Source organism: Meleagris gallopavo, chromosome 27 (assembly GCF_905368555.1).
Source record: "Meleagris gallopavo chromosome 27, MGAL_WU_HG_1.1, whole genome shotgun sequence".
Taxonomy (NCBI): Eukaryota; Metazoa; Chordata; class Aves; order Galliformes; family Phasianidae; genus Meleagris; species Meleagris gallopavo.
In genome coordinates, this window is record NC_139430.1 from 763577 (window position 1) to 776036 (window position 12460).

General features: G+C 59.8%; 2 protein-coding genes across 7 annotated transcripts; both read right to left on the bottom strand.

Moving 5' to 3' along the window:
* Nucleotides 1–510: 510 nt before the first annotated feature.
* On the bottom strand, nucleotides 511–4481 carry RFX5 (regulatory factor X5). Of its 6 annotated transcripts, none has more exons than XM_085209830.1 (10): nucleotides 4324–4481; nucleotides 3751–3881; nucleotides 3465–3498; nucleotides 3077–3159; nucleotides 2883–3005; nucleotides 2415–2531; nucleotides 2208–2289; nucleotides 1842–2046; nucleotides 1614–1711; nucleotides 511–1407 (listed from the first exon to the last, which is right to left on the bottom strand). In XM_085209830.1, exons 2-10 carry the CDS (start codon nucleotides 3867–3869, stop codon nucleotides 586–588), a joined length of 1683 nt encoding a protein of 560 aa, XP_085065956.1. In that variant the 5' UTR covers nucleotides 3870–3881; nucleotides 4324–4481; the 3' UTR covers nucleotides 511–585. The 6 variants fall into 6 exon arrangements, with proteins under 6 accessions (XP_085065956.1, XP_085065957.1, XP_085065955.1 ...); XM_085209831.1 differs by having other exon boundaries at nucleotides 1842–2043; nucleotides 2883–3008; XM_085209829.1 differs by having other exon boundaries at nucleotides 2883–3008.
* Nucleotides 4482–5176: 695 nt separating this feature from the next.
* On the bottom strand, nucleotides 5177–11755 carry LOC100543274 (methanethiol oxidase-like). Its single transcript, XM_003212803.4, has 12 exons — nucleotides 11618–11755; nucleotides 10341–10394; nucleotides 8882–8994; nucleotides 8620–8805; nucleotides 8405–8525; nucleotides 8067–8249; nucleotides 7287–7465; nucleotides 6810–6888; nucleotides 6608–6729; nucleotides 6438–6530; nucleotides 5858–5976; nucleotides 5177–5775 (listed from the first exon to the last, which is right to left on the bottom strand). Exons 1-12 carry the CDS (start codon nucleotides 11682–11684, stop codon nucleotides 5613–5615), a joined length of 1479 nt encoding a protein of 492 aa, XP_003212851.2. The 5' UTR covers nucleotides 11685–11755; the 3' UTR covers nucleotides 5177–5612.
* Nucleotides 11756–12460: the final 705 nt, after the last annotated feature.

Sequence of the window (12460 nt, forward strand, 5' to 3'; positions counted from 1 at the left end):
GGAAAGGGGCGGGGGCGGTAATGGGCGTGGCCATTGGGGGAAGCGCGGTCGGGGGCGTGACTAAGTGTGGGGGTGGGCGGGGAGAGGGGTGTGGCCAGAAGGGGGCGGAGCCTGAGGGCAGAACCGCGTGGAGCTCCGGGTTTCACTGAATCCACTGTTTTTCACCTCAAATCACCCCTTTGGGCGTTGTTGTTGGACTCGGAGAGGAAACTGACGCACAGGGCTGCTATCCTGTGCCCCACCAATGCCCTGTGTACCCCCATGGGGACTCTGCCACCCAGGGACGGCGCTATTTTAATAGGGAAGGTGACGTTCTGTGGATGGACAATGGCACCTTGTGGACAATGTCACCCTGATGGTGACACTCAGGAGATGGTGACACCACCGGGAAGCGAGGTGACACCCAGTGACATTCCAGGGATGGTGACACCCGGGGATGGTGATATTCTGGGGACAGTGACACCAATCACACCCCCACCCCCCTCCTGGTGACACACAGACAGACGGACGAACAGCGCTCAGTGTTTAATGGCAGGTGACGGCGACATGCGGTGATGAGGACATCCCACTTCCAGCAGTGGGTCTCTATGTGCCCCCCGGGAACACGGGGCCATGTGGCTCTGTTGTCTCCATCCCAGCTCCACATCCATCCCCACACAGTGCAGTGTCATTTCTGTCCCCTCCTGTGACCCCGCTGCCACCCGGTGCCACGCTCAGTGTCTCCTCCTCCTGCAGCCCACGGCCGTCCTGGATGACACTCACTTGGGTTGGGGACATCCCCACCGCGCCATCCGTGATGTCACCTCCATGGGCACTGTCACCTCTGTGGCCACTGTCACCTCTGTGCCCACGGTCACCTCCATGGGCGTTGCCCTCTCCATGCCCATGGTCACCTCCGTGTGTGCTGTCACAGCGCTCAGACCCCACATCCGTCCCCTCGGCCACATCCCCGGTGCGACCTGGTGACCCCACGCCTCCTTCCTCCTCCTCCGTCCTCTTCCTCGGCCGCCCGCGCCTGCGTTTGGCCCCGGCCTCGTGGGCCACCTCTGGGGACCGCTTGGTGGCCACGGGGCGCTGGGCTGAGCCCGGGGGGCCATCGGGGGCCGCTCCACGGGGGCTGTCAGCTGCGGGCACGGCCACGCCGGGCAGCAGCACATTGAGCCCGGGGGGCAGCGGGACGGCCACCTTCACGGTGCCCCCCAGTGGGGCGGCCGTCAGCTTGGGGGCCAGGACTGGAGGGGAAGAGCACACGGCTGTGGGGCCGGGGGGGGCACGGGGGAGGAGAAGGGGCAAACGGGCCATCAGCGCGTTCACCTGGGGGCTGCTCGGCGGCCGGGGCGGCTCCGGGGGCTTCTTCTTGTCAGGACGCGGTGGGATGGTGGCCTTGGGGATGCTGTCCTTCTTGGTCTGCAGGTGTGGATGCAGTGTGAGATGTGGACATGGTGGGATACCAGGGGATGTGGGACATGAGGATGGGGCACATAAAGAAAGCAGAGACATGGACACAGGGACACTAGGAGGACAGGCCTACAGGGACAGGGGACACGAGATAGTGACAGCAGGGGATGGGGGACAGCAGGGGATGGGGGACATCGTGTCCTACGTGGCCTCACCTGTGCCAGGCTCCGCTCGCCTGCCTCCGAGGCCTCCAGTCCATTCCTCCTGGACAGCGGAGGAGAGCGGCCATCACGATGAGCCTTCTCTGTGCTCTCTGGGGACACGCAGTGAGGCATGAGGTGGGGATGAGCCCCACTGAGTGGGGACAGTGCCCAAAGCCATTCCCACGGCCACCAAACTCCACACCCCTTGGGGACACCCGCTAGGGTCCCCAATCGGCCCACCTGAGACCACCATGGCCATGACGAGGTCGGCGCGGGCCGAGCGGGAGCTGATGATGTGCTGCTGGATGAGGAACTGTGCCACCTCCACGATGTTGTTGAAGGAACGTTTGAGGATCTTCTCGGCCCAGTCGCAGGTCAGGGCGCAGGCTGCCTCCATCACCTCGCTGGTGTAGGACTGCACCAGGTCCGTCAGCTCCGTGTGCTGCTGGTGGGACACCAACATCACCAACGGGGCCAACAACTCCACTGTCACCACTGTACGGGGACAGAGCAGAGCTCAACCCTTGCTCGCCCCACTTGAATGCATCCTTCTGCCCCACTCCTTATCCCAAAGAGGCAGAACACGGACCAGCACGGGGGACTTACAGTCTCTGTCACCTTGAGGTCCAGGCTGGGCAGCGGCGGCAGGCTGACCACCGTCTTCCTCCGGATGCCGCTGTAGCAGTACGTGCGTTGGGGTTAAGGGACAACAAAACGCATCTGAGACAGCTGACTGTGCACCGACCCCACGTACAGCACCTGGTGCCACCAACGCTGCCTGCTGCATGGAGACCCACCATGACAAAAGGATATTTCGATTGCCCTCGGCCTCCCAGCCTCCTGGCCTTGATGTTGGGGAAGATCTCCCGGATGATCTTCCCAAAGTTGGCGGCGCTCAGAGGGTGGCAGCAGAGATTATCGCAGTACTGCCTGGGGGGGAGGGTGGGTCAGAGCTGCCGACCCCTCCTCACTGCTCCCACTCCGTGTTCCAAGAGTTGCCGTTGGGCATGGCCATTCCCAACCAACCCCAAGTGCCACCTGACTCCAGTCAGAGCTCTGTGGGGCACTGCTGTGCTCACTTGTAGGATTTGTAGATGCCCTGCTTGGGCATGGCCATTCCCTACCAACCCAACCAAGTGCCTGCTGACCCCAAACTGAGCTCCATGGGGCACCACCACACTCACCTGTACGCCTTATAGATGACCTGCATTGAGCATGGCCATTCCCAACCAACTCCAAACACCTACTGCCCCCAAACCGAGCCCCATGTGCTCTGCTCACCTGTAGGCATCATAGACGTCCTGCTTGGGCAGGCAGGTGTCTGCGTGCTCCTCCAGGTGGTTCCGGATCCAATTGCACGCATGCATGTACTCAGCTGTGCTCAGTGAGCTCAGGTCCAGGCTGCTGCTGGGAACGATGGCATGGGGTGAGCGGATGGGGATGATGGTTCGGGGAGGCGGACCCCCAGCACCCACCTCCTGTCCCCCAGGCTCGGCCCCGACGGCAGCTGGAGGTAGAGGTAGAGCTTATCGCTGTCGGAGAACTTCTGGACATCTTGCTATGGGCAAAGGGTCCAAGCGGAGGGGAGGAGGGACCGGAGACAAAGAGAGGTGAAGGATCCAAAAAAGGGCCAACATTCAGGAGCATTTGAAGCCAAAGTTTTGTGAGTATGGGCACAGCCTGCATGCAGGGTAAATGGGGTCGGGGTACAGCAGGGGTCGTTCCATGTGGGGCTGAGGGAATGGGTGCTGTGCAGCTGCTGACCTCTATGGGACATGGGATCGAGGAAATGGGACTGGAAGAGGGGTTTGGATCATGGAGGGGTGGGCACGCAGCGCTTCCCCACCCCACAGAGGCACTCACCAGGATGGCGTCGACTTTGTTCTGCACCGCTTTGCTGCAGGGGACAGACAGAAGGAACAGAAGGGACAGAAGGACAAGGAGAAGGCATCAGGGCACGGGATGGCCTCACTCTGAGGACCCCTGCCCGCATCCCGCTGTGCTCCTGAGGAGCTCTGCACCGATGTTCCCACCCAAAAGAGGCACCGACTCTCATCCCCTCCATCCACGGGGCTACAAATTCATCACCCCTATGAAGTCAGACCCCGTTTGGGTCGCTCAGGTTATGGGGAGTGCATTGCAGTCTTACGAGATGTTGCCCCGCAGTTTTTGCAGCAAAGCGCTCGGCTCTGCCGTGCCGCTCCGGGAGCCGCCGGGTGACAAAGTGCCCTTCTTGGTGGCCTGGGGGCTCAGCTCCTCGTCAGCCATGGCACCGGGGTCCTGGGGGGGGGAAGGATGCAGAAATTCAGCCCTAGAATGGGGAGGGGACCCTCTCAGAGCCCAAATCCCCCAGGGGTACCTGCAGGGCTGGCTCTGCCCCCCGTGTCCCCCCCCGGAGACGTGTCACCAGCAGAAGGGCGATGGGACGCAGGAGGGGATGGCGGGCAGCGCAGCCCGGCATGGGCCGGGAACGGCAATGGGAGGACGGATGGGAAACGGGAACGGGGACACCGGGCTATAAAGGACGTGAGGATGGGGGACCCCACGGGACAGAGAGGTGGGGACGGGGGTGGGGACACGGGAACGGGGGACGGCAGGGGGTGGGGACGGCAGGGACCCCCCCGGAGCCAGCAGCTCCCGGCGGACGTGGGGACCCAAAGGCACGGGGACTGCACCGGTGACAGCGACCCCGGCAGCGCCGCGCCCCCCGGCCCGCACCCACCTGCGGGCTCCGCTCTGCCCCGTCCCGTCCCGTCCCGTCCCGTCCCGTCCCGTCCCGCTCCTCTTCGTGCCGCCGCCGCCCCGCGCACCGGGAACCGAAAGTGCTGCACCCCTCCGCGGGGCCGCCGGCAGCTTTTTTCTGATTGGCTGCGACGCCGCAGATCTGCCCGGATACTGCGCCGTGCTTTAATGCGATTGGCTGCTAGAGGCTGTCCTACCCGGATACAAGCGGGGCTGCGCTGCTGAGTGGCGCCATCGAGCTGAAGTCTGCCTAGCAACAGCTCCTGATTGGTGGAATCGAGGGAGGGGACGTGGGGGTAAACGAGCGGTGCGCGTGGAGCGTGTGCGTGCAATATGCGTGCAGTATGCGAGCAACGTGTGCACAGTGTGCATACAGTGTGCATACAGTGTGCATGCAGTGTGCGAGCAACGTGTGCGCAGTGTGCATACAGTGTGCATACAGTGTGCATGCAGTGTGCGAGCAACGTGTGCGCAGTGTGCATACAGTGTGCATACAGTGTGCATGCAGTGTGCGAGCAACGTGTGCGCAGTGTGCATACATTGTGCATACAGTGTGCATGCAGTGTGCAAGCAACGTGTGCACAGTGTGCATACAATGTGCATGCAGTGTGTGAGCAATGTGTGCACAGTGTGCATACAATGTGCATACAGTGTGTGAGCAACATGTGCACAGCAACATGTACAGCGTGCAGCATGTGCACACGTGTGGTGTGTGTGCGTGCACTGTGTGTGCAGTGTGTGCAGGCTGAGCTGGCAGCGTGTGCGTGCGCACCAACAGGGCTCAGCTTTTGGGGAACAAACAGAGGTAGGGGAAAGGATGGAGATGAGGGAGCGGTGGTGCAGAGGTCTCTGCTTTATTGTGGGGTGCTCAGGGTTGATCGCTGCACCCTCTGTTGGCACGGGGAGGACCTGAGGGCTGCAGGATGGGCTGGGATGCAGGTGTGGGATGTGGGATATGGGATATGGGGTGTAGGGTGTAGGATGCAAGATGACAGATAGGGGATGTGGGATATGGGGTGTAGGATGTGGGTGAGGAGTACTGGATGCAGGATGAGAGATGTGGGGTATGGGATACGGGGTGCAGGGTGTACGGTGCAAGATGCAAGATAGGGGATGTGGGATATGGGATGTAGGGTATGGGATGCATTGTGTGGGGCACAGGAAGCTTTTGGGTGAGCACAGCAGTGGGCCTCCAGCTTCTTTATCCAGCTGTGCCCTCAGCACCGCTGTGGGGCAGCACCCATCAATGGGAGGTGGCGGCGGGCGGCCCTAAACCCAAATGTCAGAGGTGCAATCCCCTCCGGGGTAACGCATCTCATGTGCCATGCAGGGCCCTCCCGGCTCCTTCCCGAAATCCACCAGGAAGTTGCGGTTGACGCTCAAACCGCCCTTCTCCGTGTCCACGTCGATCTGCAGCATGACGGAGCCGTCCCTGCGGGGGGCGTTGGGGGGTCAGGGGGCACAGCCCCTCCCATGGCAGTGGGCACCGTGGCCGGACGCCCGGCTGCTCCCACCTGATGAGGTCGGGGTAGAACTGCCGGTCCCAGGCGCTGTACAGCGACGTGGTGACGTAGAGCCGCTTCCCATCCAGGCTGAGCTGGATCATCTGAGGGCCCCCCGGCACCTTCTTGCCCTGCGGGAGGTGGAGGGGAGACGCGGTGAGCAGCGGATGGTGGAGCAGAACCGGAGGGTCTTCTGTGTCCGATCGTGGCATTGTCCCATAGGACGTGGTGGAGCACAACCAGGACCTCACCACAGGGCTGCGCTGTCATCCCGTGGGTCATGGTAGAGAACTGTGCCACCTCAACCATGATGTCATCCCATGGGATGCGGTGGAGAACCACCAGAACCTTTCCACCTGGTCACGGTGTCATCCCATGGGAAATGTGGAGCAGAAGCATGGGGTCCTTGCCACCCAGCCATGCTGTCGTCCCACGGGACATGGTGGAAAGCCAGCAGAGCCTCGCCACCCAGCCATGATGTCACCTCATTGGATGCAGAACCAGAGGAATTGGGTGCTCCCCATCCTCACCACCACAGCCCCACGTAGTCGGAGGCTCAAGGTGGAGGTGGGAAGAGCAAAGTGGAGCTCACCTGGATGACAAATGGCTCCGGCTGGCTCTGCAGCTCCTCATCTCTGAGCACGACCACAGGCCCTCCCTTGGAGATGCTGCCCCCCACAAAGACCTGCAAGAGAGAGGTGACACGGTGGTGGCACGGGACCTGTCCCCCCCCGGCAATGGGGCGAGCTGCTGCCACCTCACCTGTCCCACCAGCCTGGGCCTGCGGGTGTCAGAGATGTCGTACTGGCGGACATCCCCATGTATCCAGTTGCTGAAGTAGAGGAACCTGTCGTCCAGCGAGATGAGGATGTCGGTGATGAAGCCTTGGGGGTGGCACAGCACAGTTGCACACGAGCGGCACAGCAGGCAGCGGGCACACAGCAGCTCATGGGGAAACACTCACCTGGCATGTCCGGGAGCAGCCAGCCTTCCACCTTCTTGCTAGGGACCTGGATCACCTTCTCAGCTGCCCAGTCACCGCACTGAGGGACAGAGCACGGCCCCATGGGGCTCAGAGTGGGCAGGAAAAGACCCCAGGGTGGGGGACGCCATGTGTGCATCCAGCAGAGGGATGCAAAGCTCGCGTCTGGCTCTATAGGGCCAGCAGAGGAGCCGGGACCTGAGGCAGGGCTGTGGGGCCTGGAACCTGTCTGGCTTTCCAACTGGATTAACTGGTTTGGTCAAAAAGGTTCTCCTCGCCCGGTTTGTTGTTACGCACAATAAGCACTGAGAACATTGCTCACATTGTATAAATCCACAAGCAAGGTTCAAATCCTCCAAATCCCATCATCCCAACATAAACCACTGCTGGTCAGAACAGGTCCTGCAGCTGCAGCCTGGATGGCATCCCGGCGCAGGGCAGCACCCTCCCAACACGCACCTCTGTCTTGTAGAAGCGGTGGATGGCGCTGCTGATGGTGCAGCCCACGAAGCCCTCAGCCGCGTCGGGGTTGTGCAGGAAGCGAATCTCCAGCGGTGCTGCATCCTCACCCACGTCGATGGCCTGCACGTAGGTGTGGGTCGTCCAGTCCCACACGTTGAGGCGGCGGCCGTAGCGCCCTGGGAGAGGGCAGGGGGTTCTGAGGGGATGCGGTGGGGAACGGGGCCGCCACAGATGTGCCGTGGGCCCAGGTGAGCCCCGATGGCCCCCAGCACAGATGATAGAATCGTAGAGTTGTTAAGGTTGGGAAAACCCTCCAAGATCACCAAGTCCAGCGGCCACCCCGTCCCCATTCATAGACTCAGTAAGGTGGGCAAAGACCTCCAAGGACGTCAACCCATGGTGGACCTGATGATCCTGACATGGTGGTCAACCCATCACCACCACGCCAACTGAACCATGGGCTGAAGAGCCACATCTACATCGCTCCTGCTGGGTCCCACCAGGAAAGATCCTCGTTAGGAGGAGACCTGAAGGGAGGGACACCAGTGGGGGTGTTGGGCTGAGGTGGGGTTCATCCCTCACCCCACCGCTGAAATCCAGCCTGTGTTGCCTGTGTTTTAAATCCAAGTGAGCTCTGGGAATTTGTGTGCAAGACAGCAAGCAGGCTGTCTCAATTTGCTCCATGCCCACTGAATTGGCAGAAAAGGGCTGGAATTTGGCCTCGTGGCAGTGCTGCTCAGCACCTCTCCTGGAGCACTTCAACAACCGTTTCCTCACCTTTCTTCAGGTCATTTGGGTTAAACCCATATCCCAGGTACTTGGGGATTCCCCACTCCGTGCTGATCAGGACGTTGTGGCGCGGTTGGTACCAGAAGTCGTAACCCATCGGTGGGTTCTTGTCGCCCTTCTCCCAGTTCCCCTTGATGTCGAAGGTCTCCCCATCCAACAGAACGAAGCCACCTGGAGCAAAACCAAACGCATCTTGGTAGTGAGGAAATCACCCAGGTGAACTAAGATAACACCCAGCTGTGTTCTAAGATAACAAAATATGGAGCAGGGTGATGCAGACATCTTGGGATGGTGCTGGACATGGGACCGCTTGCCCGGCCCCATACCTTTCCCATTGCCGGCCGGGTCTCCCAGCGTGCTGATCATCACCTCTCCGCTGCCCAGGCAGTGGGAGGTGTGCAGGTAGCCCAGGTCACACTGCCAGAAGACATCCTCCGGATTGACAACCTGCAGGATTTCACAAGCTCCATAAGCTGTCCCCGGTGATGCGGCACTCGTCGGGCTCACAGGGCTGATGGTCCCAGCACCGCCTCCAACGTACCTTGAAGAGCCTGGGAGCCCGTGGGTCGGTCCCCACATCCACCACGTAGATGCGGGAGGAGATCAGGCTGGGCAGGATCAGGCGGTTCCTCTTCTTGGTTGTGTCCCCAAAGCAGCTGCTGCAGGTGTTCCAGCCCGAGTGGTGCAGCTCATCCCCCAGGTTGGGCATGGGCAGGCGGTGGATCACCTGCAAAGCCCAAGTCCCGCTCACATGGAGGTCGATCACTGCCACCCGATCAGCACTGAGGTGAAGCGTCTGGTACCTGGCTATAGTGCGGAGATTTGGGGTCAACGTCCACGGTGGCCAGAAAGTCAGGTTTCCCCCTGCCGGTGTTCCTGTAGATGCAGGGCACATACACAATCTCCTCCCGTGGACCTTTCAAGATGGAAACGTTGCTTGCATCAGCGTCAGCAGGAACAGCTGGATTCCCACATCCCTGCATGCCTGGGGCTGGAGATGGCTGCCCCGGGGGAGTTGGGCTCATTGGGTTTGGGGTATCCTATGGATTGCCATGGCCTTGGGTCACCCCACCGGTCCCGTGAACCAAAGCACGCTGTGTTCTCATGCATAGGGTGCGATTTTTGGGTGGTGTTGTGTGGAGCCAGGAGTTGGACTCGATGACCCTTCCAACTCATTGGGTCCCTTCCAACTTGGGATATTCCATGGGGTCCCTTCCAGCTCAAGGTGTTCTGTGATTCCGTGTGTCTCGTTTCCACCATTTCCACCAAGCCTTAAAAATACGTGGAAAGGTGGAACTCTCGCCAGGCTGAAGCCAAGGGGACAAAGACCCCACTGAGCAGTGACAGCCCTGCTGGGTTCTGGTTCCCAGGCAGAGTGTGGTGACCCACAGCACCCCAACCCCACCGCCTCCTCGCCTTGCAGGGGTGGTACCCATGTCAAAAAGTGCTGACACAGCAAAGCAAAGCGAGGGGGTGGAACTGGTCTGAGAAATGCTGAGGAGGAGAAAGAGGTGGAAAACAGGGAGAGGTGATCTCGGAGCCTGGAGCTGATCCAAAGCAGCAATAGCTGCTGCCTTTTCAACACTGTGCCTTTATCAGCCCTTTATCAGTCTTTAAGCACTCAGTCCTTTGCAGTTGTTTGCGTTGCTGAAAGGTATTTCGGGGATGGGAGTCAGGGAGCAGCACCAAACTCCAGGACTGAGGTTTCGGAGCTGCTTGCGAAGCGCAGAGGATTAAGGGAGGATTAAGGGAGGGACTGCAGCAGGTGATGCTTTCCTTGAGCTTTTCACACGAGAGCTCGGAGTTCTGGCAGTGCAGCCAGAAGGATTTCCAGGCAAAGTTCCCGAGCAAACAGCCTGGGAGGGCAGATTTTACTGCAGCAGGTTCTGAGCAGTCACCAGGAGCAGAGCGTGACGCCGTGCTCCGGAGAGTGTCCGGAAAATCCGGAATTCCCCCCCAGCCATCTCCACTCCCTGCAGATCTGAGTGGGGCTGCAGCAGCACCGTTCCCTCTGGGTTCTGCCCTGCGAAGCCTTGGGTGGCTCTGTGCAGGTTGTGACCCATCCCAAGCTATTCTGAACTCTGAAAAGTTCTGACACCATGATGCAACTGAGGCTTGGCCCCAGACGAATGCTTCCCTGGCACCTGCTGGGAACCTCCTCTGCGGGTGGAGCTCATTGATCTTGAAAGCATTGCTCTCATCTTCACCTTCACCAACAGCCAGCACAGGGCTGGTCCCCAAAGCTCCACGCAATGCACTCACCTTTCATTGCATCCAGGGGAGAGGCGTAGCCAGGACCGCACGCTCCACACTGGGCTGCATTGGGAACAAGAAGGAATGGAAAATAGTTGGCAGCGAGAGTTTTGAAAGCCCTTTTGGCAAAGGCTGAGTGCCTCATTGGAGCCACTGCGGTCTGAGAGTATCCCCTGCGGCAGTGGGACCACATCAGCCGCAGGCAAGGCAGGTGATGGCCCTCCAGCACCCACCAGTGAGGCCTCCAAAGATGAAGATGGGCATCCAGAGTGAGCCAGGATGCCCACATGCACCCGAAGAAGTCCCCAGACCCACCACCTCCAAAAGGATCCCTCCAGGAGGCATTAAAGATCAGGTGGATGGGGTGCAGAGCACCTGGTGGAGCTGCGGGTGTCCCTGTTCACTGTGTGGGATTGGGCTGGACAGCCTTTAAGGGTCTCTTCCAACTCAAACGATTCTGTGACCTTAATGGTCATCCATGGAACCATGGGATGGTTGGGTTGGGAGGGTCCTTAAAGGTCAATCATGGAATGGTTGGGTTGGGAGGGTCCTTAAAGGTCGACTATGGAATGGTTGGATTGGAAGGGTCCTTACAGATCATCCTCAGAACCACAAAACCATAGAAGAGGTTTGGGTGGAAAGGACCTTGCCCTGTTCATCGCAGTGGGGTGAGACCAGATGGCCTTTAAGAGCCCCTCCCAACTCAAAGGATTCTGTGATTCTTTGTTTCTGTTCTTCCCCATTTACCACAACAAGCCTGAGGAGAGGGAGAGAACCCACATCAAACCTCACAACTCAGCTTTGCTGACTCAGTTTCATGTTTGCTTTTGAAGGTTTTCTCCCTGAGGACAGCATGTTCTGCGGGAAGCACAGGACATGGGGCTGCTGCTCCTTACCCGGAGCACCACGGAGCCACCCCTTCTCCCTTCCCCTGCAGAAAATGCCCCACCAAACCCAAACTTTGCATTGAGGGCTCCCTGCCAGTGCCCGGCACAGTTTGTTACAGGTGCATGAAAGTCAGAATAAGCGGACAAAAAGAAGTTAGAAGTTAAAAGGTTAAAAGAAGTTAGCTTTTAATTATCAGTATGCCTAAATGCTACCTGGCAGAGGAGAAAAGGAACCCTCTCCAGGCAGAGAAAACACCAGACATCCTCACGTGTGGAAAGCTTTATGCTTCCAGAGTGTCCCAGGAGCAGAACCTCCAGGAGGAGATTTGAAGGACCGCAGAGCAGAGCTGAGCGGGCAGCCAACCACCACAGCCCTGCGTACGTGGAGAGGTCGCTTACCGGAGCTGGAGGCTGTGCTGGACATCATCTTCTGGTGGGGAATGGAAGGAGATGATTCTGCCTGCATGCTGCTGCCCGGAGCACGTCGGTGAGGAGACGCGTCTCCGCGGGGCTCCAATATATAGGGAGAGCAATGGGGAGAGGGCTGGTGTGCAAAGGACACCGAGGGAGGATCCCCACGCCCCAGGGTGTGGGAGGCACCGGGGCAGCGCTGGAAACGTGCGGGGAAGTATTTCAGAACCTCCTCTCCTCCCATGGACGGAGGGCAAACGGTGGGGGCTGCGCTCCACAGTGCTCACGCTGAGAACGCAATGGGGATTTGGGGCACGGGGAGAAATGGGGCAGCCCCACTCCTGCGGGTCCGTCCTGGAAGTGCTGCCTGCAGCTTCCCCGTGCGGTGCCCCCAGTGAGGCATGGGCGAGCGCAGACGCTCCCGACCACAGAAATAACTTAATGAGGTTGCAGATATTAATCGCCAAGTGAAAATTAAAAGTGAGGACTGGGTTCCTTATAATTGCAGGGTGAGCGCTTGCCGTGCGACGGCGGTGGGAGAAGCGATGCAGCAGGTTTCCCCTTGACGCATCCGACATCGGCTGCTGCCTCGGGCACAGCTTCACCTGCAGGTTCCTGCCCTGTCATCTGCACCCACAGCGGGGGGAGTTTGGACACAAAGCCCCTCTCCACCCAAAGATTGGCAGTAAAAAGGCACGGATGCGGCAGCAGCAACTCCTGCTCCCCCTCCACCTGTTGGGGCTCATCTGATTGCACTGGGTGCTTGAAACCATGATGGGAGCTGCAGAACCATGAGGGCCACGAGGGGCTGTTGGACATGAGTGACTGTAG

What these genes read in the sequence shown, in the direction of transcription:
- RFX5 (XM_085209826.1), bottom strand. Translation starts at nt 3,666, where the DNA reads ATGGAGGGGATGAGAGTCGGTGCCTCTTTTGGGTGGGAACATCGGTGC. An exon ending in CCGAGCCTGGGGGACAGGAG is followed by an intron (nt 3,009 to 3,076) that starts GTGGGTGCTGGG and finishes CATCGTTCCCAG; the next exon opens with CAGCAGCCTGGACCTGAGCT. An exon ending in ACCTCAAGGTGACAGAGACT is followed by an intron (nt 2,047 to 2,207) that starts GTAAGTCCCCCG and finishes GTGTCCCACCAG; the next exon opens with CAGCACACGGAGCTGACGGA.
- LOC100543274 (XM_003212803.4), bottom strand. Translation starts at nt 11,684, where the DNA reads ATGCAGGCAGAATCATCTCCTTCCATTCCCCACCAGAAGATGATGTCC. An exon ending in CCCGGCCGGCAATGGGAAAG is followed by an intron (nt 8,250 to 8,404) that starts GTATGGGGCCGG and finishes GTTTTGCTCCAG; the next exon opens with GTGGCTTCGTTCTGTTGGAT. An exon ending in CCCAAATGACCTGAAGAAAG is followed by an intron (nt 7,466 to 8,066) that starts GTGAGGAAACGG and finishes GCCCTCTCCCAG; the next exon opens with GGCGCTACGGCCGCCGCCTC.